At 37.8% G+C, this 22430-nt stretch overlaps 1 protein-coding gene across 2 annotated transcripts; it reads right to left on the bottom strand.

Moving 5' to 3' along the window:
• Positions 1–1738: 1738 nt before the first annotated feature.
• SCP2 (sterol carrier protein 2) lies at positions 1739–22416 on the bottom strand. Of its 2 annotated transcripts, none has more exons than XM_035537647.2 (16): positions 22255–22405; positions 20833–20887; positions 20190–20261; positions 18970–19101; positions 18447–18511; positions 17311–17437; positions 16392–16455; positions 16063–16149; positions 15594–15744; positions 14716–14863; positions 11875–11982; positions 9532–9685; positions 6891–6984; positions 6230–6359; positions 4855–4934; positions 1739–2266 (listed from the first exon to the last, which is right to left on the bottom strand). In XM_035537647.2, the coding sequence occupies exons 1-16, from the start codon at positions 22294–22296 to the stop codon at positions 2228–2230; spliced, it is 1548 nt and encodes a 515-aa protein (XP_035393540.1). In that variant the 5' UTR covers positions 22297–22405; the 3' UTR covers positions 1739–2227. The 2 variants fall into 2 exon arrangements, with proteins under 2 accessions (XP_035393540.1, XP_035393539.1); XM_035537646.2 differs by lacking the exon at positions 1739–2266 and adding an exon at positions 3356–4255 and having other exon boundaries at positions 22255–22416.
• Positions 22417–22430: the final 14 nt, after the last annotated feature.

Genomic DNA, 22430 nt, shown 5'->3' with positions numbered 1-22430 from the left:
AAAGCTGAAATTTCCCCTTATGTGAGCTGGGAACCTGAGAGCACTGAACCCGCTGACTAGAAGGCTATTTTGTTTGTTTTCCTTACACCAGGCCTTTGCTGTTGACTTGTAACCTCTTTGGTACCTTTCTAATTCTGCCCTAAAGGAATCGAGTTAATGTAACAGAATTGCACTAGCACATACATTTTGCAAGAAAGGTTGATCTGAAGTTACAGAGTATTTTGGCTGGAGAAGAGGTGCTTAAGCTGCTTGGTCAAGAGAGCATTATGGAGGTAGAAAAAACTTTCATAAAGAGATTTCTATATTGGTACAAACTTAGGTAAAGCCTTATCTGAGTTAGACAACAAATAAGTAAAGTAACAATTTAAAGAAATGTCAAAAGTTGCTCTGTATCACAGGGCTGTGCCTACTTCCTTGTCATTATAAACAGGGCAAACAATTTCCATTCACTTGAAAAATTTTTATTCAAAGTAATCAGATTCTAAGACTGCAGAATATAAATAAGGGATATGAGATTTTTAGAAAAGAAACACACACAAAGAGAACTAGAAAACACATTAGAGCATACTGAAAATAACCTCTCCTCTGAAGAAAGGCTGAGAGAGCTGGAGATCTTCAGCCTGGAGAAGGGAAGGCTCCAGGGTGACCTTATTGCAGCTTTTCAATACTTAAAGGGGGCTTATAAAAAAAAATAGAGAGCAACTTCTTGCTCAGTCAGATAATGACAGGACAAGGGAGAATGGTTTTAAACTAAAAGAGGGGAGATTTAGGTTAGATGTTAGGAGGAAATGCTTGACTCGAGGGCTGCACAGAGAGGTTGTGGATGCCCCGTCCCTGAAGTGTACAAGGCCAGGCTGGACGAGACCCTGGGCAACCTGATACAGTGGGTGGTGTCCCTGCCCATGGCAGGGGCTTGGAACTGGGTGATCTTTAAGGTCCCTTAAAACCCAAGCTATTCTATGATTCTATGGAAAATACAAGTTATAAAAGTTAGACAAGTTATAAAAGTTATAAAAAGAAGGTGCTGAAAGTGAAGGAGTAATACAAGGTGTGTCTAAATGAGACATTAACTACTTAATCAGGTAAATATAGGCCTCCGTCCCCTTGCTCTTTTAAGTATTAAGTATTAATATTAAGTAAGTACAGAAAGAGAAATACAGAATCTTACTCCCAAGCAGAGAAAGTAGGCTGTGCTCACCTCTGCATTAGTCCATCTAGCTAATATTGATAAGTGAACTAAACACAACGCTAATTTATGCACCTTTTGTTATAAAAACCTTGTATCTGCAAGTGATCAAACCTGAAGATCCTGAGCCTGTACAAACCTACAGATTTCTCTGAAGGTCAGGATCTCGGACTTGCATGTTCTTTCTCTTGGTAGCAAATAAACTCCAAAGTTACTTCTGCACTGCCTCTCCCCTCCCCCTAAAAAAGCTATCACAACTTGCAGGTGAATTTGCTCTCATCCCATTACAAAGGGAGCTAGACCATCAGGAACTCATAGAAATCCTTCTGTAAAATTGTTTGTCTGTATAGCATCATAAACCACAGCATTAGGTATTTACTAGCTTTGATCAGCTCAAACAGATGAAAGATGATTCGCCAAGAATCATAAACAATATGCAATATAAAATAAGAAACACTTAAAAGGCAACTTATTTTGAATAATATAATACTTTTTTTTTACCATGATATTCACTTCAGTGTTTTGCACGGAGAAGCAGTTTCTTAAACAGAATAGTTGAGATAGCTTTATTAATTAAACACAAGTCATGTCTGTGCTCAGAATTGTTGTAAAAGTTGGTTCTTAGCTTGCGTAACAGTGCAAGCTGAACAGACGTCAAAAGGAAGGCAAATCTTGCTGATGAAAGGCTGTATATTCAACTCTGCACAGAGGAACAAATTGTTTTCAGTATGGCAATAGCACTGCAATCCTGCAATGCCTCTTCATTTTAGCCTACGAGCTAAATGGCTAAAATGTAGGAACAGTAGTGGTTGCTTTAACAAATGTTATGTTGTGGAGAGTTTGTTTGAGGCTTGACTCCTCCTGCCTACTACAATCCTTTAGGTAAGTCAATAAAGAAGCGTGCAACAGGAAACCTGATTCACATGACCTGACTTTAAAGTTTTCTGTGGAGAAAGGACACATCTGTCCTATTCAGTACCGAGCTAATGCCTTGGAAAAGGAGATGAGTAGTGAGGTGATACAAGCTGATTCATCCATATGTTAAGGAACAAGTACGAGAGCTCCAGGCAGGTCTGTACACTGACAGAAAAAAAAAAAAGAAGTTGAAATTCAGGATAAATAAAGCAATGCACATGGAATGAAAAAAAAAAAGTCCCAGCTTCACAGTGCAGAAGTAAGCAATGAAGAAAATGAGAGACCTTAGTTATAAAGGAAGGATCTATAAAAAAGCTCAAAAACTAGTAGTGGTCAAAAAAGCAAATGACAAGAATTAGGGAAGAAACATAAAAGGAGAAAAAGCATCACTGCTCTTGCATCTTGAAAGCTTTTTAACATGAGACAATTAGAATGTGATGTACGGAAAGGATACATGGGTGGCCAAAAGTTTACAAGGGGCTCTCCACGAGGCACAGTTAAATAGACTTTTATCTTCTTTAAGCTGTGAAGCCTGAAAGGGATAGGGCAAGGCTAAAAACCAGGAGTGTCATGAAGTTGTTCACTGTTTCTTCCGGGAAAACAACAACAACAAAAAAACCAACCACTTAAGAGTTGTAAAATAAAACCACAATGTGAAAGGTAAATAAATAAATAAATTTGACTTGGAATAACCTGTAGGCAAGCTACGGAAATTCTTGACACATGCTAAGAAGCTGTCAAGGACTTTAAGAGACTGGATGAATCAACGAAAGAGCTATCCACCAAGGACTTTACATACTGACACACCACTTCCAGCTCAGATCTGTGAGCCGAAAAAAAAATATCACTGGCAGTGAGCAGTGTATTCTGGGTAGAGATGTTTAGGCCGTCTTAATGTTCTTTCCAAGGCGTCAACAGGCAGAAAATATAATGGGCTAGATGGATTTTGGTCTGATTCGGTATAGCCATTCTTACTGTTCAGCAATCTGACTGTTAAGCATCCACACCAGATAAGCAGAAAGACTGGCCTGAGTCATCTCATTTTTATTATGAGGGAAGTAAAAGTTCCTCAGTCCTGTCCCACGTATGTGAGGTGTACATAATGGACAGTTTACAGTTTAGGGAGTATCTATGGAGAGTAGCCGAGGAAGGAAAAAAAAATAACTATGGGAGCCCTTAGCAATGATCCGCACCAAATACTCAATATATGAACATGACATCTGTTTATAAATCCAAGGAAGAGATACACAGGAGAACAGGAAAAGTATATTTAATTTTCGATTAAACTTCCAACCAGAATACATTTTCCCAAAACAAAAGTTAAAGCTTTTACATTACTGATAAGAAATTCATAATGATCAACACCAGATTTTCCCAGGAGAAAACAGGTAAATATTGGTTACATTCCCTCTCTGCTCTCCTAGCAAACCGTATCTTTACTCAGGGCTAAGTATAATCAAATGCTATGAATCTCAAAGCAACATTCTAGTTGCTACCTAATTTTGGGTAGTTTTGTTTTAATTCCAAAGTCATAATAAGAAAAGTATTTTATAGCAAATTCATAAAGCCTATTCTAAAAAAATGTTGTTGGAGATCCCCTTTATAAGGCCATTTTAATTTAAGCAGCAGCAAATTTGTTAGAATGTGAGTCTGAAAGCATTTGCATGACCTGCTATTAGTCTTTTTAAAATGCAACTTTAATTGATTTGTCAAACTATCTGTAACCTTCCTCACTCTCTTCCCAACTAACCTGAACAACAATAAGCAGCCTCATTCAACTCTAAGTTTTTATAAAAATTTTTTTACAGATTAAAACAAAAACGTTGTTTCCATGATACCCACCATATACCATTTGCAAGAGTTAGTGCCTCAAGCTTAGCCTAAAAATCTTTGCCATATACAAACTGACGGAATTGATTAAGAGAATTAAGGTCTCTAACCAAAGAATTTAGGTGAGAGAGGTCCAATCAAGCCCAGCCTTTGCCATATTGTCAATGTCTAGTTTCATTCTAATCTGTTGTCAAGAGTATCAAGTACTGACTGTTTACTTTAGCAAGTTCAAAGTTTAGCTTTGCCTGGCTGAAGTTGTAGGTTCTGAAGTTTCATCGCCATGCCCATGTTCCCAGAAACCTTCAATTTACCTTGAAAGAAAGCCTAAAAAAAAATAAAATTCTATGAAATGCAACAGAACATGTTACCCCAAAAATCCCCCTCCCCAATCTTATAGGCTATTATATATGTGCAGGTCTTGGCCTGCAGTATTATAATTCTAACAGTTGTAGCAGACATCTCACCTTATTGTACAATTCTATCTTCTGACACTGAAAGGTCAAATAATAACTTTAGAAAGTTTATGTTTGTGATACCTGAAGAGAATAAATTTGGTAATGGCATTTTTCTTGCATTATCAGACAGCGGTCCAAACAGAGGGCTGACATTCCTCCTTTCTGAAGTCACACTGCAAACACTAGCTTCCCCCTTTCTGTGCAAAGCAAGCACTATTATATCCGCTTCTGGATTACGCGAAGGATGTCTGAGACAATACTTGTTCAGAAGAGTAGAAACTGCTGCAGTCAGGTTTATCGAGAGAAGCAAAGACTGATTTATTCAGAGAGTCAAGAACTTTCCCTTTTTCGTATTAGCCATGGCAGTTTTGGAAGAGCGGATTTATTTTTAAAAAATTAAACTTAAATATACTCAAAAAAGCCCCCAAAATATCAGTACTATTATCCCCTCATCTTTACTATACTTACTGTCTGAGGATTCATTTTGCCAGTCATCAGAGCTAATAGATCAGCGTCAGCCATTGTAATTGTACAATCTGCCTTCTTATCTGTAAGACAGAGTTGACAATGAAGATTCAAACTGAGAAACAGTAACACAAACTACAACTCCCTGAACAATCTGTTGATGCTACGGTTCAGCACTATGGTATATCAAGTACCTACAGGTAAGGGCCATTAAAAAGTATCAGGAAGAGGTCATCTACTAGCCAACAGACACCTGTGGCACCTTGCAGCACAGACCATCCCAACACTGAAGAAAGATGGACCTTTCTGAAAGGTGCTAAGCGAGTTTATTCATTACAAATAAAAAATAAAAATCTTGTAATCAGATAATGTTAATTACAGGTGTTCACAGTCATCTTAAGTTTTATCAAGCTTAATTTTTCTAGCATTAAGATCATCTCAGAATAAATGTGTTTTCCCCTGTGACACACAGTGACGATATTTATCACTGACATTTCATGCATTTCCTGCCCTGTCCTTCAGTGGGAATGTGCATTCTAGACAATTGCATCGGAACTAATTCAAATCCAGAAGCTTCTGGCATCTTCTTACCAGAAATGAGCTTGAAAAGATATTTTAGAAGCTCAGATGTAAGTATTAATACATGTAACAACGGGCTAAAATCCGCACCCAGCTTTTCCCACATTTTTAATTAAAAGCTTTATAAGCTTTATGATGAAGGTTCATAGATATGTAAGATTCTGAGGACAAACTGTTGTCTTTGTCTTTTTATTTACAGTTTATTAATAGGATGCAGGTATTAAACAAGACACTTTCACGGCAAGCGTTCAAATCATCTGTTCCCAATACTTTTAATGGAAACCCACCAGTCCTTGGGTTTTATTTATGTCTGCCTTTTTTAAGATGGAACTTGAAGTTTATGTCAGCTAGTGCAGTATTGAAATCCGCCATTTTATTGCTTAACTAGCTGCTGAAGAGAAGTAACTGGACTAGATAGACCAGCCTACCACCTACGGGAGTCTCCAACAAAGCACCTGAAAAAAACAGGTACAAATCACATTTCTGGCCCAAATTTTATGAGAAACAAAAAAAAAGTTTTCGTTTTGTATTCTAGTTCTTGCAGGAGTCATGTGACACATCTGTCTGGAGCCTCTAAGAAAATACGCAACTAACCAAACAGAATTCACAGTAGAACAGATTTAAATCTTTATCTTAAAGGTCATGGATTAGAAGTATTGGAAATAAGAAAACTTTAAAATTAAGGTAGCTCTAACCCCAGTTTTGTTCAAGGTCACTACAGCTTTAGCAGAGTATGAATTGATAATCTTTACATTCATTTCATGTGTTTTCTGCAGTGATATAATAAAATAGCACTGACCTGAATTAACTGCCACAGAGCCTTTTCCATTTTTCACGTCTACTACCCAAGTTGCTTCTTTTCCACCAGGACCATCTTTTATTTTGAAGGCAAAGACACCACCAATTTTCTTGACAAATTGCTCTCCTTCCTGTAATGACCACGTAATGTGCGCATTATTCATTTTCTTCAAAGGAATTTAAAAAATAGAAACAGAGAATACTTTAAAAAAAATACTTGTTTCCCTCTACTAGGCTTCATTTGAACATTTAAGGAAAAAAAAACACGTATTATCCATCTCTATTAAAATCTGTCAAACAAACAAACAAACGTCTTAACAGTCTTGTCTTGCTGTAGGTCTCACAAAATGCAATCTCTTCTTTTAATCACACTTACAAAGCAAGCAAGAGACACCAAACTTGTGTTAGTTAGCAAGCTCTTCGCATGACCTAAACGTGCCTTCGCTGAAATACTCTTATATAGTTAGGAGCTGTCTGAAAGAAATCCTTTATAATCATGGTACAGAAGATAAAGATTTTGGACAGTGAAGATTAAAGTTGTACTATTCGTTTCAACATGAAGTACTAAGAAAGTGACTTATGCTACTGTATTTCCTTCAGGTTTTGCACATGTTCTGTCATAAATTAAAAAGGTATTACAGGTAAAAGTAGTAGTCAAATACCTCTTCGAGCTTCTTTTCAATCTCTTTGAAGACCAAATGTGACTTAAATCCATCAACAGCTGCACTGAGAGGCACAGCTGCAACACGACCAGTGCTGAAATGCAAAAAAAAAAAAAAAGATTTATGTATCTTTAATCATATTTTCAACACCTTCAAATTACTGTGAATAGGCCTAACACCACTGTGAACAGCCACACTGCAACAGTTCAAGCAATACAGAGAAACTACATCTTATCTAAGCGAAGCTTACTTTCTGATGGGCTAGACAGTCTGCGTTACAATCACTTCAACTATCAGCCAACTCCATTGCCACGCTGTGTGTGAAGACAGAAACAGCATATGCAACATCTCAAGAACTATTTTTTTTTTTTGACAACACAAAGTCCTTTAAGAAATGCATCCAGAAGTTTAGCTGTCATATTTCCTGAAGTGGTCCTCCTTTCTGACATCTTACTTAGTAACTACTTTTGGTCAAATTATTTCAAAGTCTTATTAAAAAAAAAAGGTTAAAGTGACAAAATCACTTATGAAATGTTGCTAGCACTTATCTGTGTGGTACTAAGAGTGAAGTATCCTTGTAGGTGTCAGCAATAGTAGGCACTGTGTCATTTGAGGACAATGCACAATTTTGCTAATAAACTAAGGTTGTAGTAACGGGATGTAAAACTGGAAGGTATCAACAAAAAAGCAGATTTAAATTTTAAGACCTGATCCAAAATGAATCAAGTTCTGCTATCATTTACCGTGATATAAATTCTTGGCAACTCCTACTAAAGCCACTAATTACACGCTAGATCTCAATCTAATGATTAGGTCTGTAAGCACTGTTGTAGAAAAAAATTGTATGAAATATCCTCATAACCATAAAATGCCACCACCTTACCCTTACTTACGCAATGCCCAACATTCAGTTACATAATTGGGGTATGAACAGATCAGCTGCACTGTTTCATTCCAAAGTCTTTTGTACATTAGTGCAACTCCCTGTGCCGGGTATTTCCCGCATACAAAGCCTTTGGGAGAACTGAAGATTTTTAAGCCTCATAATGTAAGAGACATTATTTTTGCTAAGATTTCTCTGCACTGAAGAGTTAAGAAAATTCTCAATACTGATGAAGGTCAAGTAACCTGTAGTATGTAACACAATTTCTTCAAGAGAAACATCATCTATACACGCAAAGCTTTTCCTGACTGACAGGAAGGCGCTACTACTTTCAGTATCTCAAGGTTAATGGTGTACATATAGCAACAGATTCCCTGTTCTGTAAAAGTTTTTCGTTTTTTTTTTTTAAATGATAAAGCTCAATGCAATGGAAAAAAGTGTACTAACTACAACATCTCCCTTCTGGCTTCAAACCGTATACCAACACCCACTCACATTTTGTGAGCATGTTTGAAAAGACCCCATGAGCAAACGCAAGTTTTCCCCTATCACACACATTTTCTCACATGGCCTATCCTCTTGCAGACTAAGGAAGTGTCAGGATTAGAGCTTCTGACACTACACTACAAAAAGCTACTTGATGCAGTCCCTCAAAGTTCAATTGCTGCTCTTGTCACCTACTCCACAGACTACATTGTCACATCCCAGGAACTATCCAGCTAAAACAGACATTAAAAACATGAGTTGGGAGGGGAATATTTTTTTCTGGAAGCCCACCATGACACATTTTACCACTCACTGTTTTTTAGAAAAAGTGTAAAATATTGGTATTAAGCTTTAAAAACCCAAACAAAATATCCACAAATAGTAGCTCCATTTTTCTAAACAATGTGCACAGTGAAAATGCAAAGGAAACTCTATGTTAAAAAAGTCTCTCATAAAATGTTGGTATATTTATAAAATTTTGTATTTTCTCTCAATTCCTGCCCATCTTAGCATACAATTAGAGCAGATTGTGAGAGAGCTTCATAGCAGCGTTCTCCTCTCCCTCTGAAGCAGGCTATAATTGCAAATAAAAATACTTTTGCCGGAAGTAGAAGAATAATATGCCTGAATTTTAACAGGTACTTAGAATACCCTGTGTAACACCTACAGGGAAGACCCAATTCGTCATGAAGTCAGACCAGTAACAATTTCAGCAGTGAAAGAATTGGATCACTCTATTCTGACAGATGCTGCACTTTTTTTTTTTTTGACAAGGCCCTAAATTCAATTAATTCCTTCAAATCCTGTTTCGTTCTTAGAAGGGTGGTTTGGGGGTTATTTTCGTTTTTTATTTTTTCCTCCGAACATTAGATTTGTCCTTAAATTTAAGGCAGAGAAAATCATGCAGGCCAGAAATGGGACATTTTGCTCTTTTTAGCCCACGAAGCTCACCCTGCGCACTGTCTGTCAGGCACTAACTCACAACCTCTGCCTACAGCTGCGGCGCTGCGGGTCCCTAACAGCTCCAGCTCTTCCTGTGAAGGAACAGCTTTCCTTCACAGCTCTTCCTTACGGGGAGAGCAACGATAACCCTTAAACAAATCTGGGGTGGATACGCGAACATTTGGAGACCTCGGGACAGAAAGGCGACGCTGCCTTACACCCCCACGGAGGCCTCGGTTCCGAGGCCAGCCCCGACCCCCGCAGCTCGGCCGGGTCTCGCTTGTCCCCCCCTTCCCCGGGGCGGTGCAGGGCGCCGGGGCCGGGTCTCACCTGCGGGCCGGGGGGAAGCCCATGCCGTACAGCGTGACCACCGCCGCGCCGCCCAGGCCCAGGTTGTGCTGCAGCGCCACCTTCGCCCCCGGCACCTGCCTCCTGCCGGCCAGGCCGCGCAGCTGCCAGCAGAGTTCGGCGCACTGCGCCAGGCCTGAAAGATGGAGCACAGAGCGCGTCACCGCCCCGCCGCCATCTTCCCGGCGGGGAGCGGCCCCTGAGGGGAGCGCTGCCCGCCTCAGTGCGGCTCCGGCGGTGCTGTGGAGAAAAGTGCTGTTTACACGCACACGCACACGAGCAATGCAGCTGGGTGGGCTCCAGTGTAACGTTCAGGCTACGCGCCTCTCACTCCTCTACCTGACCTCCATCCCTCACAGGAGTATCTTCTGGGCTGTCAGTGTGAGCTGTCTTAAAAATAATTATCAAGCACAACTCAGCACTGACTTTTCAATCTCCAAGAAATAAACGCGTGACAGCCATACCTATTTCAAGGCAGATACATCTGCTACTACATCGTTACAGCAATGCTCTAATATCTACCCCAAGTACCTCAGAAGCATGCATTGAGCTCGCCTCGCCATCGTGGCATGCATCTCGGAGTAGAAATTTGAATTCATGTGCTAAATCTAACAAAAAAAAATGTGACAAGATCTTCTGAAAACCTTTTTTTTTTCCTCCCGCACTACAAATGCCTACTATTAAAAATGCCCATAACAAGTTAGCACTATACTACAACAGAAGAAAGAATCTTAGAATACACAATTGTGATTAAAATTACTGCTGGACCAAGCTCATTAATGTAAGGAAGTAACACTAACTGGTATGCTCCATGAACTTCCTTCCCTAATAAGATATTAAATGAATACATGCAGTATGATTTGAGAACGTGAAGTCTTTAGAGCTCAGCTAACTAGAAAGATTATTTGGGGAGGCTGAAAACAAACATGAATTCCTTTTCACTAGTCTTGATTTCAAGGTTACATTTACCTTTTGCTTCCCTCTACCATTCCATCAGCCATTTCTGCAATTCTCATCCAGTTCACATTTCTTCCCCCTTAGCATCCACAGAACCCTGTCCCTTCCCATAGGCAACTACATAGTCCTTTGGGCAAGACAGGCAGAACCTGCATTTTATGCACTGAATTTTACACATTGCCAAGTTAAACATTATGGAAGGGATGACTACGAAGTTTTATAATTCCAGTCATTTATGAGAGTTAGCAGGTTCCATACACGCACTCTTAGCTTCAAGGAGAGAACGTGTACCATGGGACATCCTGCCCTGGAGTGGTTTGGAAAATTAAGATGACTTGTATGACCTCTGATTAGCATATAGCTATCCTCAAGACTGATTTATAGTGACATTAAGCTGACTGCCTGTAGACATGTAATTTTCTGCATTTTAATGGCTTTCCCCCTCAATCCATTGAAATAGAGAGAAGCACAAATACCAGTAATTGCCTCTACATTTATCATGGTAGAAATGACAAAAAATTAACACATACCTAGGAATGGAATTCTTATATCTAGTTACAGATTCCAGTTAAATGAGAACATGGGTATATTCTTCTTCCAACATTTCCTAATACTCCCCCCCAAATTAACTAGGGATTATCTAGATATTACAGCTATTTAGGCCAAGGTTTGTTGTTTTTAAGGTTTCTTCTCCAGCTTTCTGCCATCTAATCATTTGCAAGCAAAGAAGGTGAATTATCCTCACAAATCCAAACGTTATTCAAGAGGCATTTCATGGAAGCAAGCACAGACAGCTTAAAAAAGCATAGATAGCAAAAAAAAAAAAAAAAAAAAAAGGAAAACTTATGTTGCTGGGAAACAGAGACTAACAGTGAACTTCTGTTGTAATAACATCAGATAAATATTTTGACATCCAAGACTTCACAGAAATAGCTTTATTACAGCTAACAATGGTACAAGCTATTCAAACGTGATAACTATCTCCAAAATCTGAATTTTAAAGGATGACTACATATGAAAATAGTTATTGAAACTACAATCATCAGAAGTTGTACCATTAAGCAATTATTTAGAGAAAAAAAAGCTGTTTTGTAGGTTGCTTTAATATCAACAGAAAAACAGCTCTATCAAATTACGCAAGTATTAATGATCTAATTCACACTCCAAGTCTTTTGGTTTGCGCAACCCCGCATGGTCAACCTGCCCTAATGCTTGCATTAGTCACAAATGAGAATCAACTCCAGAGCTCCTCCTAATCTCATCAAGTCCTCATTTCTTTCATACAAATACAAGTGGGAACCATCTGCCTGGTCAAGAACAGTATCTCATATCTTAATGGCATGACTAAATGAAGTATTTTTGCATTACCTGTAGCACCAAGTGGATGTCCCTTTGAAATCAAGCCACCACTAGGATTAACAACCCATTTTCCTCCGTAAGTATTGTCTCCTCTGTCAATCAGTTCACATGCTTTTCCTAGAGAACCGTATTTTTAAAAGGAAGAAACAGTATTTATAAAAGAAAAATGTTCATTATTTTATAAAAATTGTTTTTCAATTCTACTGGCACTAAGCAAAGATGCTGCAAATACTTTCTGTCAGTCAATAGGAAGTACAGATACCACAGATTTTACAAAGGGTAGACTGAAATTTGCCAAACATTAACGAGACTTGTTGACACTACTGGAGAAAGCATGAGGATTCCACAGTAATGTGGAAAAGAATTAAAATGGCTAGTATCTGATGGCTTTTTTTAATTAGCAGTTCAACTGTTTTACTGTTACACAGTAGTATGATAGAATCAACACAATGAAGCTATTCATTGCTTTATTAATGAAACTACAATGACCATTACGTTTTTTGTAAAAGAAATGCTAATTGTAATTTGCAACTGCTGTTAATATAGTTTTGATTTATCTCCAACAGAGATTACTTGCAAGATTATCATCAACACTGGAGAGCTCATGCTTACAAAGATTCGTCTGGGTACCATCCCACTTCACAAAACATTAAGTGCTACATTTTAATTTGCAAATCACCCGTATTTGGATTAAGCCACTTCCTGCCAACCTGCCCCTTGAATTCTCAGTTAAGCAAACATGACACCTAACTGTTCATGGCCCTCAGAAATAAACTAAGCTAGACCATGGGTCTAGCAGTAATTTCTTGGGCAATGTCCAACCCCATTAATACCAAAGGCAACTACATCATATGAAGATATAACGCAAATTTGAAGTGGTCAATGATCCTAGTGGAATGCTGTCCTGGGAGCACTGCTCTAAGTACTTTTTGTTTCTTAGATTTTGGTTAAGGGGAAAAAAAATAAAGTAGGGATACTTTTCAAATTAAATTAATTTTATAGCAAGTTTGTATTTTGGTTTACTAACTTTAGTTCTTTGTTCTTTCTTCCTCTACCTCAGCTTAACATACCTTAACATATAAAAGGGTAAGATAGTGGGTGTCTGACATAGGTTGCCTGATCAGGGAGAACAAGAAAATGAGGCCTGCTACAGACTGACAGGAGCAACCTTATGTTTCTAGGCTCTGAGCCTCTTGGGGGACCTCTACTACCCTAGTATCTGCTGGAGGAACAATACAGCCAGGCACAAGCAGGGAGCGAAGTGACAACTTTGTCACACAAGTGTCCTGCTGGGCACAATGCTGAACATGACCCAACAACGTGCCCTTGCCACAATGAAAGCTAACTGTATCTTGAGCTGCATTAAAACATTAATATACCAAACAAAATAATCACCAAATAATCACTCATATGAGTAATACTTAGAATTACTTAGCATCCAGCCTATTAGTTCCCAATCCTTCAGCAGAAAGTTCTCCCCTTAACTAGTTCCTTGGTCTTTTATTCTTGTACCAGCTTCTTCAACCTACTTGATTAATGTCAAAGTCTTAAAAAAAAGCAAAACTAAACAACAAACAAACTGCTGCATTTCCTGTATTTACAACATACTTCTGCCCTTAAATGAGAATGTCAGGTTAGTCTTGCACATCTAAATCCACAATGTAATTTATACCATTCCATTAATCTCTAAGTCTAATTAGTCTGTCCTTCCAAGGTAAGTTTCACACACTTTGAGGTCAGACATACTGAAAGTTGGAGAGAATTGCACTATTAAATAGTTACCAATTTACCATACACAATACTCATCAGTCAAATAGACAAGAACCATTAGAATTATACTGCATCTTTGATTAAAGGAATTAAGCTAAAATGCTTAAAGTGTATTTAATAATGTCAGTAATTTTCCATATTACTGAAGATACCATAAAAATACAGCAAAGAAGGCAGTAAAGAGTAAGCATCCAAGGGCAAGCATTAGAAGACTTACAAACACATAAAAGAAACTTTCCTGAAGATCTAAGTTCTTTCATTGAGAGTGCTCAGACTTAATGCAACACACCATCTAGTGACAGTATATGATATTTTCTTAAATCGCTTTAAAACAAATTGAAGAAAGACTGCATCAGATTATCATCTATGCAACACATGAATAATTTGGCATTTGAGTAAATACTGAGGTGGCAGTGCAATGCATTATTTGAAATCAAAACCTCTTAAACTGAAAACTTCATTAGTTTGACTTATATGCATAAAATTAATTTCCATTACACTAATTTAGACAGAAGAACATTGTTATATAGTTCATTTTAGAACCTCTGCCAACAACTCTCTGTATTTTCAAAGACAAAGATGTTTTCAAGATTTTTAAAAGACAAAGTCAGGTAACTTGTTTAGGCTCTCTATAGGTAATTCTTGTTTATTTTTAATCTTCCTCAAAAGGAAATACAAAGATGGGTGGAAATCTCAGGGTAAATAAGAACATATCCCTGAAAAAGGTTGTAATTCTGAGAAAGATTAGAGTTCTTAATCTCCTTGTCCTGCTTGCTTAGAAGAGCCACTCTTGCACAAGCTAGCCATATGATTTTGTACAGCTGTCCAACACTTTAATCTGCCTTGTGTACTTCTCTAGAAATCACAGTAATTTGTTAAATGAACTCTACAGTTTATTGGTCTTCTTTATGTTACTACATTGCTAGCTTGCTTTTTCCTCTTAGGAAGTTAGCAGTAAGATATTCAAATATATAAGATGTCTAGTGTACAACTCAAAGTTCTAATTATAGGGAGAGGCTAAAAAGATATTTTTAACACTGTCCATTTTATTAAAACAATGATCTTCACTGATGCTATTACCTTCTGGACAGAGTCCAAGAGCTTCATAGGTAATGAGCTCATTAACTGAGAAACAGTCATGGAGTTCAATCACATCAACATCAGTAGGTTGTACTCCTGCTTTTTCAAAACATTTTTCTGCAGCTTTTTTAGTCATATCATAACCAACCTGCAAGCAGAAGAAATCATAAGTTAAAGTATCATTAAAGAAGTAATTGATTTCATTTCTATGCTTAATTTTTTATGTGCCTCTATTTATCCTGTAAGTGAAAATAACCTGTCACAGATGGCATTCTAATGTGCTTTAATGGATCTTATATCATAGCCTTTAATTTCCGTATAGTAGGAACTATATAGAAAGAAATAACACATTCTAAATGAGTTGGTGGTGTGCAGAAACTTTTCTGCGGGCATTTCGTTTATTTTCTCAACCTTGCTTACTAGCCAAATTGCTCCTTTGCATGACTTTGTCTCAAGTGGGTATTCTAATGGTTTGACTTACATCCAATTATTTTGGTCAGTTTGCTGTGGGATTTAAATTTTGCAGTTCAAGTCATTCTGCTTAAATAATTGTGACTATACATGACATGTTATTTCAGCTCCAATACAGCACAGACATAAGTAAAATAGGTTCACATGAGACAAACTACATTTCCTTCTGTTCAAACTGTTAATAGGTAGCCTCTAAATAATTTTAAACTAGATTTTAAATACATATAGATTTCTTACTGCTATTCCATAACTGTACTGTTTGTCCACTCCACCTGTCCAAATGAGTCTTTTTACATCAATTATAACTTGTTTGCTTACTGACATGGAAATGTATACAGGATCATTAGGACTCTCAGGTACTAAAAAGAAAATTCTAAACATCACAGAATATAGGATTGTATACCTACCATCTTCAAACAACTCTTCTCTTCAAATGTGCTTGGATAATCAGTAACCATCACCTGGGCTAGAATTTCCACAGCTTGAGACTGTAAATTATGCTCTTTCACAAACTCCTCATTAGCCAGAATTGCAGCTGCAGCACCATTTGTTGTTGGACTAATTGAAAGGAAAATAATGTCATCATTCTAAATTATTAATGTCAGTCTTCCATACAAGTACATTTGAAAACAAAGAAAAATATTTTGGCTGATGCCACTGAAACTATGAATTTCAGGAGTGTTTGCAGTAAACGTTCCATTTTTAATGCTACTTCAGTAATATTTATACAACATTTGAACACTATGACATCTAAAAAGTAGAAAATATTTAAAATGATCTGTAACTTTTGATTTAGAAGTAAACAAACTTACTTAAAAAGGTGTGCATTTGTCAGAATATTAAGATTTATTTCACAATGCTAAGTCCTCTCCTTACCAACACTGTAAGACAGTCAAGTAATCAAAAATTTTGCGAGAATTCAGAACTTCATCTAACGTATACTCCTCTTGGAACTGGGAATACCTACAAAAAAAAAAAAGATGCTATTTTTAGTTTCAGTATAACCCTTATTAATATATCATCAGGCAACTGTACAGCTGTTTTTGCTAAATACAAGATATAGGATAAAGACTTTATTCTGGGTATAATTCCCGTTCTATAATAAAGAATATATTCAGCTAGGTATTTCTAAAATAATATCCAATTTTACATGAATTTTGTAGCAGCAACATATGCTTAATATTGAGGTGGAGTACTTTACTCACGGGTTGTTGGTTGAATGACTATGATTCTTCCATGCAATTTTTGCAAAGTATTCTGGATTTGTCCCTGGAAGGAGAAAGCAAGCTGTGTTGAAATACCTGGTTTACACACACAGTGCTATCATAACTTTTTAAATATTGTATTAGTGTCGTAAGAATTTGACCTTCACAAGCATTTTTACAAGAGACTCAGTGTATTGAAACTTTCTTTAAAACTCAACAAGGTGTAAAAACTAGATAAAGACTACTAATACTGATTAAGTTTTAGCTAACAGAACATCCTACTTGGATATTTAACACTCACTAACCTAACATAGAGAAAATAAGCACGTTTTATTTGAGGTATTACTATATTGCTGGAACTTGAACACTCATTTTCATAGCAGAACAAAACAGCTGTGTTGAAATATTGGACTCCTAATTTTTTTCCATAAACTAGCCTAAACATACTTAACAGACTGGGCATGCTACCTGGGAGGCAATTCCCTTTCCTGGTAAGAGTGTTAAGAAACGACAGTGGAAACGGCCTAATCCGATATATTTGATCAAACACTCAAAAGTTTTTGTAACAAAATTCAGTCACAAGCCTACCTACCCATCCTAAGACAGAAGGACAGAATGCAGGAAGTTATGCAATCATACTGCACAGACCTTCCAGAAGCACAAGCAATACCATTAAGGTAACTAGCAGACACTCTATCACAGGCTTAATTTTATTTCCCAATTGTATTGTTTGCCTACCCCTCACCTACTTTTCTGCAGACAACCCTACATCCAGTACAACTATGCAGCTGTAGCGCTCATGTAAAAGAGAGAACACTGAATGCTCTTTTTTTTTATGAAATTGTAGTGATAAAATTGCAATAAAATTTTAAATCACTTCATTAAAAGATGATAATGGAAAAATATATTTTGTCAATACCGTATTTCTCCATATGTTCTTTGCCAGCATTTGCAAACATCTGAGGTGCTACTGGAGCACTTGCTAAGCCATATTTATCTATCATGATTTCCAAATGTTTGTCCAGTGGATTAGTTCTGTCCGTAAACTAAAAAGAAGAAAAACAGTTAAAAAGCAAGTCATAATTTCCTCATGTTTACAACATCCCCACAAAAGTGCCATGGATTTCAAGCAAAATAGAGGTGTTTTTTTTTTAATATTTTAACAATTCCACTGGACTATATGTTGCACTTCAGCAATATGTTTTGAAGCTTTCATGATATCCCAACTGTGAGAGTAAACAAGCAGAAAACGATTAGCATTGTCATCATGACACTGATTTGTGGCAAGGACCACCACTATCTGATTTCTATCACTGTTTTCAAAAGAGGACTTTGGGTATTTTTCACCTCAACTTAAAACTCTTATAGTTAACATAATCCCAAATTATAAAATTAATACTTCATTTTCAATCGAAGCTTAGATGAACTACTGTAAAGCATGTTAAAGTTAACTCTGACTCATTTCAATTAGTTGTTTAATTTAACATTTCTTACCCAAACGTCTGCATAGATTATCGGATTTCATAGTTCTGTACTTAAATGAGATATGGACTTGCCATAAGGCAAAACACAAGCCCCATACTTCTCCAATAAAAACAAGGAAGAGACAGAAAGAAAGGTTTACTGAAGCCCTAAGTTTTGGAGAAAGCATGTTAATTAGTCAACTGAGTAAGCATCAAGCCAAAAGTCTCGGATTCTTTCTTTAATTTGCTCTGTCATTTTGAGAAAGATGCATCAAATGCTCAACGCTTCAGTATTCTACCTGGTATTTTCATTATTTCCTATTAACCCCAACTTAAAAATATCTTTACAAAGTACTAAAAGCCTGACAGACTACATAAAATTAGTTCTAAAACATACAAAATTTGCATATCTGAGCTGTAATCAGTCATAAAACTCATTACAAGTTTCTGTGATTCAAAAAAACAAAGGTTTCTTCTAATTATCTACAGGAACATGTTAAAGTGGCTGATATTTATAAGGATGTCACAGAGAATTAAGAGGTGTTTTCCGTCTACTAATGCAGTGAAATGTATAAAGTTTTCAGACACTTACACCTGCAGGAATGGATCCTTTTGCCATTTTCTCAAAGCCAAGTGCCAGAACACAATCTGCCAAACCTTAAAATAAAAATTTTTGGCTATTTGAAACACAACTCAGATGTAAATGACAATATGTACTATCAGTTATCTCATTACAATAAATATCTATAAACATCTACCAGCTGTTCTTTCTCCCTTCTTAATTTTTAAAACCAAGTCAAGTTGGAGTGGGAATGGCATTGATACAAAAACATTGATACTGAAGATTAAGAGATCACTAGAGGGTTTGGGGTTATTTTTGAACAGTTCTCCACAGTTTGAGAGCAGTTACCTTAAATGATCAAGCACTTATGCCTCTGTCACAAGTACTAGAATAATCACTCCACATGTTACTGCACGTTTTGTTATAGAAGAATAAGGAATTAAGTGCAAGAAAGTATTAAAACCAACAAAGGAACTGCAGAAACAGAAGGAACAACTTGTATTTGTATAAGTAAAAAGTATGAATTACTGGGCTCTAGAGCAGAATAACTCACCTCCCTCTACCAGTTGTCTGGCCATGAACAAAGCCGTAGATCCAGTAGCACAGTTGTTGTGAACATTAATGATAGGAATGCCAGTTAAACCCAAAGCGTGGTAGATGGCCCGTTGTCCACAGGTCGAGTCACCTTTATACAGAGACATAACATAAAATAAGGTACATACTCAAGCTTCATTAGCTAAAAGAAATCCCACTACATGTATACAATGCTACTGGTTAAACTGTAAACTTGAAATTTTGAACGGTCATCTTGAGCCTTTCTTAAGTATGCACAGTGCAAGAGCCTTAGAAACAAGATGGAAATCATCAGACCTTAAAAACAGAAGTTTGTCCTGCTTCTGCAGAAACTGATTGTGAATCAACTGAAAGTAATGGGACTGGACAGAAGGGTCGCAGAGGCATGACTCAGAAGCTGCTGCAGGTGTCACAACTAATTAACCCTACTTCAGTTACCGTAGTACAGCCATTAACAGAGAAACAGGAAGAAAATAAATGGAAAACTCTCTCCTGTATAGGTATGTGGACACCCCACTTTTGTCTACATCAGCTGTGAAGCATTAATTTGTAGCCATACTGATGTATATACTCTCAACAGGCTAACATGATACATTAACTCATGGTTATGTTTTTAATGTATCCCTGGGATTAAAACAGTTATGAATCTCACAGAGCAGAACTTAGCTATATCACTTAGAGTTAAGCCCCATCGTCTTCTATGCTCTTGGGCTGAAAGTACAATGACACAGCTGATCCCCAAAATAACCCTTAAACTCACGAGCACTGGATAAACAAACATACCCACTCTACTGTACAGACTCAACGCTCAAATAAGAATTAAAACTATATTACAGTTTTCAAGCCTATTGCCGTGAACAGTACAATACGTAATTTTTTCATCAGTTGAATAAATATACCACCTGACCTTGCGGATAGAGCTACTTGTATAAAACATATTTGCAAGACAGTTTTTTGGAATTCTTATGACCAGCAACTAGGACTGCAAATTCCACAAATAAACAGACATAGATCTATGCTTATTAAAAATAATGATAATTTAGAAAAAAAAACAACACTCATGTTTCAGACAGTTCTACAAATTGACATGTGATTAAATATTATTATTTGAAAGTGATGGGATCCCCCGTACTTCATCCACACAGATGTAGATAACAAAGTCTTACAGAGGCCATATCCCAACCAAAAGATGTTACTCACCATAAACATAACCCACACATGCCTGCTTCACTGCTGAATAGGGAATCCCAGCATCAGCTAAAGCCTTCTGCCCTAAAAAAGTTTAGAAGTTGGGAAGGGAAGAAAAAAAAAAAAGAGTTAAGAAAAAAAAAAGCAGCTACCACAAACTAGGCTTGCTTGTTATGACTAGTATGCACAATTCATGCATCTACATAAAAAACAGAGGTGTAAAAATACCTTACTGTATCATGTGAATGGTTAAAAAAGTCCTGCATCTTAACTCTCTTTAGGACAGTCTTGCAGTATTTTGAGTTCCAAGCAAGCTCCTTTACCAGAAAATGCTATCTAATCCATTCTGTATTTATCTGGTCCCAACGAAAATACATTTCAGTAGTACAGACAGATATGAAATGATTTAAGTGTCCAATTCAATCTTAAGCTATCCTTTTAACTTTAATACTGGAAGACAGTGATTTTAAGAGGTCAGTTACAGATTTTGCCAGCGTTCCTTATTACCAGTTTTAGATTTGCTTTTTGTATGTATCTACTTACTAAACAGTTGTTCTTTCTTATGTATAATAATAAGATTAACTTTAAGACTTAAAATATGCGCCAGCAGTCAAACCAAATGTGTTGTGTTTATTTTATTTTATTATTAAATTACCTGCCTCCTTAGCCAGGTCAGGGTAATCAAGGCTCTTCTCACTAGGCTTTGCAAACTGACAAGAAAAAAAAAAACACAGAACAAATCACAATGAAATTTAATACATCCTTTGCTCAAGTTGGTATGTTTAAAAGCTATATAGGTAACTCAGGAATAGGTTTGTGAACAGATTAAAAAAAATGCAGACAATTTAAGTGACCCAAAAGTGCATCCACAAAATCTGCACAATCCCCAGGTGTGACTGCCAAGACCCTGCTGTGACGTAAAAAAAAATATCATAGTCCAAGTTTATGGAAGCAGAAGACCATTTTTGCTTAGTCTTAAAGAAGATTCAGACTTGTACGTCGATGGACAATAATGCTGGCCGAAGCCTGTGGATGGGACAGAGGACAACTGCCATCTTCACTGAAGCATTACAACCCATGACTTCATCTTCTCAAAAGCGTTGATAAATACTTCCATTCACTTTATTTTGCTCTACTCCTACTCACAATACTTATTCTTTACACTGAACTTAATTCCTCATAAGCCTCCCTTCCAAGCCTTACTCCACTTTGCTACGAATTCGAACGTTGGACTTTGCCCCTCACGGCTGGAGTCCACCAACACATTTGTTTTCTTTTTTATGTCATTTACAAAAGTGTCACTGCTCAAAAAAATCATCTACTTACAGCTCTACGAATTATTTGATGTTCGCTCATCATATAAAAATATGCTGTCTCCTTACACTTGCCTCCCCAGCCTCTGGGGACACTTAGCCATACTTTCTGCTGTGCTGCCTTTCCTTAACTCAGGCAGAGAACCTTCATGCCAAAGGTCGTGAGAAATGTCAGTCAGTGACTCGTAAAGTCTGTACAAGACCTGTTTCAATGATGTTACTGGAGCTAACAAAGAGGTAAAAAAGAGCACTGACAACCCCTCAGATGCCCCTAACTGCTGTGACTCATTTCCAAAAACGAAGGGCATGGCCTGGGTGCCTGACAGCTGCATACGCAGCACCACTTTGTTCTGCGAGGTATGATCGTTTTAGCACATCACTCTTAGGTTTAACACTAGAGAAAGGCTACAATCCTAAAAGCCTTCATAATAAAACGCTTCAGGTGTAATACAGTCTGACAAGTTTTACCCTCCTCTTCCACGCTAACATTCCTACCCGCACAGCAACAAAATAAAGGTTTCAAAGCTGTCAATTTTGCTGACTACCGCGGCAAATACCAGCGGTCCAGCTCCACCCGCCGAGCTAGGTTTTAGGAAAGCCCCTCAAGCAGCTGCTCGGCTTTGAAGGGCGCCAGGGGCACCCGCTCCGGGCTCCCCTCAGACACGCTCCAGAAGGGAACCTGAGGCAGGGGGGAGCCGCCGCCGAGCCAGGCCCCGCGGTGCGGTGCCGGTGCTGGGGCCGGGACCGGTCGGGCAGCGCCGTACCTTGGTCATGCCAACGCCGACCACGAACACCCGGCGCTGCATCCTGGCGGCAGGACGGGCCCCGGCTTCCCTCACAGAGCCCCTGGTAGCGGCGGCAGCTGAACCGAGCGACGAAGCGTGACACCGCCACCGCCACCGCCCCCTTCCCACCCCTTCCTCCTCACGGCGCAGCGCCG

The sequence above is a fragment of the Cygnus atratus genome, chromosome 8 (assembly GCF_013377495.2).
Source record: "Cygnus atratus isolate AKBS03 ecotype Queensland, Australia chromosome 8, CAtr_DNAZoo_HiC_assembly, whole genome shotgun sequence".
Classification (NCBI taxonomy): domain Eukaryota; kingdom Metazoa; phylum Chordata; class Aves; order Anseriformes; family Anatidae; genus Cygnus; species Cygnus atratus.
Note: the sequence above shows the minus strand (reverse complement) of the source record. Positions and strands in the feature narration are given on the sequence as shown.